This window comes from Ascaphus truei, chromosome 7, assembly GCF_040206685.1.
Source record: "Ascaphus truei isolate aAscTru1 chromosome 7, aAscTru1.hap1, whole genome shotgun sequence".
Taxonomy (NCBI): domain Eukaryota; kingdom Metazoa; phylum Chordata; class Amphibia; order Anura; family Ascaphidae; genus Ascaphus; species Ascaphus truei.
In genome coordinates this window covers 5399218-5403792 of record NC_134489.1, presented here as the reverse complement: position 1 = coordinate 5403792, position 4575 = coordinate 5399218, and the positions used below count along the sequence as shown (strand labels likewise).

The following is a 4575-nucleotide window of genomic DNA, read 5'->3' as shown; positions in this document are numbered from 1 at the left end:
ATTGTTATTATACAACCTTCTAGAAACACAGTAGAGGGAGAGATGAATAGAATTATTTAAATAATGCAACCAATCAGCTGGAAACGGGAGCTATGGCAGCGCGAAGCTTCAAAAGCATTGCATGAGGGGGAGGAAAACGCGAGTAGAAAGATGGCGACGATTCCGCCACTGCATTGCGGGTGTAGTAAAGTGGCCACTACATGCGTTTCCGGTAAGGTGCAACGGGTTCTGCGTGGTGGGTGTAGTATGATGGCGACCAAGGCGCTTCCTGGAAGGTGCATCAGGCTATTCCTCGGAGGGTGTAGCAAGATGACAACAGCGATTCCGGTGGTTTCCTGTACGCTATGTGTAGTGGCTAGTAAAGGAATAGTAAGATGGCGGCGCCCTGTGTGGGTTCTCTAGAGATGTGTCCGACGCATGAACCAGGCGATGATCGTGATGGCGAGAAGGAGGGTGAGTGTTATGATCAATACAATAATACAGTTCGAGGAGCAGATTGGCACAGTTTGGGGTTTATGATTGGCACAGTTTGGGGTTTATTAATTCGCCTATATTTACAGTACGGTGGTGTCAAACTTTAATAGAGGATCTGGTCTGTGTAAAAGGGTGAGATCACATAGACTTTCATAGGGGAAGCTGATGTGTAGATCATTTTTAAGTAGCGGTCCAGATCTTATAGTATCACTGTTTATTCTCACCACCACACACAGCCCCTGAAAGCTCAGATCCCAAACCTGCCATACCATATATATGTGTCATAAGGAGTGCTACTGAGATTGTGAAGAAGTATTCTCACAAAAGACAAAAACGCTCCGTGCTACATCAAATATGACATCATATAATTAAATACTTACCGGTATCTGTTTTCTTTTCATGTCAGTCATTTAGTTAAACTTTGGCCAAAGCATTTTAAGCTTGCAAACCACGCCACAGTATCCCTTCTTTTATACCCGCAAAAAGCTCTCGTAACCTCTCTAATGGAGAGAGAACCTGGTCATTCACCGGTGCTCCATAAGAACTGCAAGTTAAAAGTTGGGATGAGTAAAGCTGCGTCCATAGGGGGTACAGCCGTGCGGAGGCGCGTGGAGGCTGAGGGAAAGCGGGTGCTTTCCCTGGCCTTAGTACGCGCTCCGTCCGGGGGCATGTATGGGCGGGCCAGTGACGTCACAGTTGGTTCGCCCTCATTGGGCAAACAGCTCACGTGACCGCCCGAGAAATCTGTTTTGACTCATTTCACGTGCATCGCACGCGCCCGCACGCTGTATAGACGCGATCACTGCCTTTAGGCAGTCTGATCGCTCGGCGTGCAGACGCGTCCACGCGGTCTGCCCTGGTATGGACACAGCCTGAGTTTGAAACCAGGGAGGGGTCACAAACCTCAATTGCATAGGACATGAAATTTACAAACAAACAGCCCCTGTAAATTCAGCACCTCCACTTGGCAGCACAGACCTATTTTTCACGCACCCTACCTACAAAGGATCGTATTAGAAAAATGTTTCATCTTCATCTTTTCAAATAAGTTTTTTTGCAATCTACTGTTGTCACTGAGAGGGGATTAGCATCAGCTGTATTGATTTATGTTTTGGACTCTTAATTTAGGAATTAAATAGAAACTTAAAAAAAAAAAAAATAATAATCGGTGAGCATGTAAATAATTAGGAGTTAAGACATCCTTAAAGACTATCATAAAAATACCCCGGTCTAGGGTATTACAAAAATTGGAATATTTATTGTACAAAAATCACCACAATGTTGACATTACCCCCCCAAAAATCTTTTATTAATATTATATATATTCCATAAATAATACATCTTGAAGATGGGACATGCTCCACATGTTAAATCCAAGCAGGTTAAAAAAATGGTTTTAATATATATATGCAAAAACAGGGTTAAGTGCTGCACACCATATATCAAATAAGAGAGCAAAATACTTGCTTGTTTTAATACCATGGTTCAGGAGGAAACCTGTCTAGCGAGATCCTAAGCATAAATATGAATGGAAAATACAGGGCACTGCGGATTTGGTAGAAGAATTTATTCGGTCAAAGGCACTTTGACAGAATAAATTCTTCTACCAAATCCGCAATGCCCTGTATTTTCCATTCATATTTAATATATAGAGGTATATATCTATATCTCATTTGTTTACCTTTTTATTGAAAACTAATTATCTAAGCTGCCAATCGATTGGTTCTCCCGTGATCTATCAGCACAATCCTGTTTCCCAGGGTTCACTAAATGGCTGCCTTTCAGTTTCAAATCAATCCTTCAGTCAGTGTAACTCAGCAGCTACAATGTGTGTATCCTAATATTACTAAGGTACAGTAACATCTATCTTTACAGTTTGCAACTCAAACTGCTAGGAATATTGGCAACAAATTATGACAAACAGGAAAGTGTGGCAAAGATCTTGCACTGCTGGGGAGGTGGGCTAAAACGTGCTATAGAAATCAAGAGGTTCAGTATATTAAAACTCATTAAAAATGGCATTAAGAGTTGGAAAAAAAAATGTTAATATACACAGCCGTCTAGCACACTGATCTCCCCGCATGGTCCCTAGAATATCTCCCCTCAATCCGTCACAATATATATCTTAAATCACTGCTCCCACCAAAAATAGCACCACGTTTTTAATTGCAGGGTTTTGGTCGCTGTGTATTAAGAAAAATATGATTAACATACATTATAGGCTAAGGCCGCGCTTACAGTGCTGGCGACGCGACCGATTACGTCAGCTGTCGCCACCCGCAAAAGTTATAATTCGGTTTTCCGCAACTGTCGCCAGCGACGTCACAAAAGGGGGCGGGCCGCCGTCTCTGGTTTAGAGACAGTCACACGTGGCGACTGTCTCTAAACAATCAAATAGACCCGGCTTCAAATTTTTTTTGCTGCTCCTTCGCCGTCGAACTTACTATAAGCGCTTGCGACGGAGTCGATGTATTTGATTTGGAGCGACGTCGTCGCAAGGCACTATGAGCGCAGCCTTAAGCTGTAAAATTCCGGCCATTATTAAAATCCCTGCTCTCTGATTGGTTAAAATTCCGGGCATTATTCATTCAGTAATGCCTGGAATTTTTGGCAGTTTGCCAAGTGTTTATTTCTAGCCAATCAGCTTTTCCTTTTGTCAGAGCAGCTCTGAGACAGGGAAGGGGATTGGTCAGGAGGCAGGAACCGCTCTGAGACAGGGCAGGGGATTGGTCAGGAAGCAGCAGCAGCAGGCAGTGACTCCTCCCCCTCTCTCCGTGAACAGAGCTCCACCGACACAGTTGAGTTGAGGGAGAGTGTTTGTAGCTGCAAAGTAAGCGTCTGTCTGCAGAGTTTTTGTAGCTGCAGTTTCTGTCTAGTGTGTGTGTCTGCTGTAGAGTTTGTGTGTATCTGCTGCAGTTTGTATGTGTGTAGCAGCAGCTTGTGTGTGTGTGTGTCGCAGGAGCAGAGTTTGTGTGTGTGTGTACACACAGAGGGGGCGGCAGTGTGTGGATATAGATAGCTGCAGTGTAAGTGTATATAGACGTGCTTTAATGTATTTACCATTTTATTTTAATTTAAAAAAAATCTATATAACTATACAAAAGTGTCTTATTTCTGAAAAAAGCCTACATGCAGCCTATAATAGTAATAATCCCCTCAGAACAGGGCATTACTGGCCAATAATGCCCTGGCTGGGTTAAAGTCTCTTGGCTTCGCCTCGGACCTTCAACTCTTCCAGCCAGGGCATTATTGGCCAGTAATGCCCTGTTCTGCGGGGATTATTACTTAAATATATTGTAGCGAAATGTGGGCAAAAATACTGTAACGCTCTTCAAAAAAAAAGTGCAAGGTTCAATTAGAGCCCAAGGCGACTTATTAAAGTTTTTAGATTTAATATACAAAAGTAGCTCAGTGCTTCATTACATAAAGAATGTTACAAGAAGCATACAGTGCAATATATTCAGACTGTTTCATAAACTAATGGGATAAAACAAACATCTCTAACATACATTACCACATATTCGGCGTAACTACATTTTTTTGGGGGGCCCCCCCCATGTGAGCGGCCATGCGAGCACCCCCCCCTTTCGCACAGCTTGTTCTCACCCCCTCACAGTCCTCCCTCTCATCCTAACACTCCTTCCCTCATCCCCTCATCCTCACACCCCCCATCATCCGCTCACTCCCTCCACCCTTTTCTTTTTTGTTACCTGGGGGGGAGGGGATACGGCTGCTCAGACCCTGTGTGTGCTCAGCCATGCGGGTGGGGGTGCAGGCAGGGGGAGGAGGCATTGCCCTGGTAAGTGACGGCCCCGATCCTGCAGCAGCCAGCACTGGCCGGCAGGGCCCCTCTGCACTCTCGGGGCCCCCTTGCATTGCGGGGTTTAGCTGCACCGTGGTTACGCCACTGATACTCAGTTTCTCAAAGGGTCTTGCGTTGGAAGTTTGAGCATTCGCGTCTCGTTGGCATAACAAACTCCTGTTGTTGAATTCTAATTTCATATCCCAAATACAGGCTTTTATCCACAACCTTTGCAATGGGACCAGACTAAGCCCACCCTCCTGGGCGTTTCGTATTTTACAGTCCTCCATCTCTGACAT

The 4575-nt window shown here is 44.5% G+C and overlaps 1 protein-coding gene across 1 annotated transcript in view; it reads left to right on the top strand.

Annotated features, from left to right (window-relative positions):
• Positions 1-249: 249 nt before the first annotated feature.
• The window catches only part of CCDC97 (coiled-coil domain containing 97), a 17891-nt gene continuing 13565 nt past the window's right edge, over positions 250-4575 (top strand). The window contains 1 exon segment of the mRNA XM_075606903.1: positions 250-453. Within this exon segment, the coding sequence (XP_075463018.1) occupies positions 375-453 (79 nt within the window). The 5' untranslated portion in view covers positions 250-374.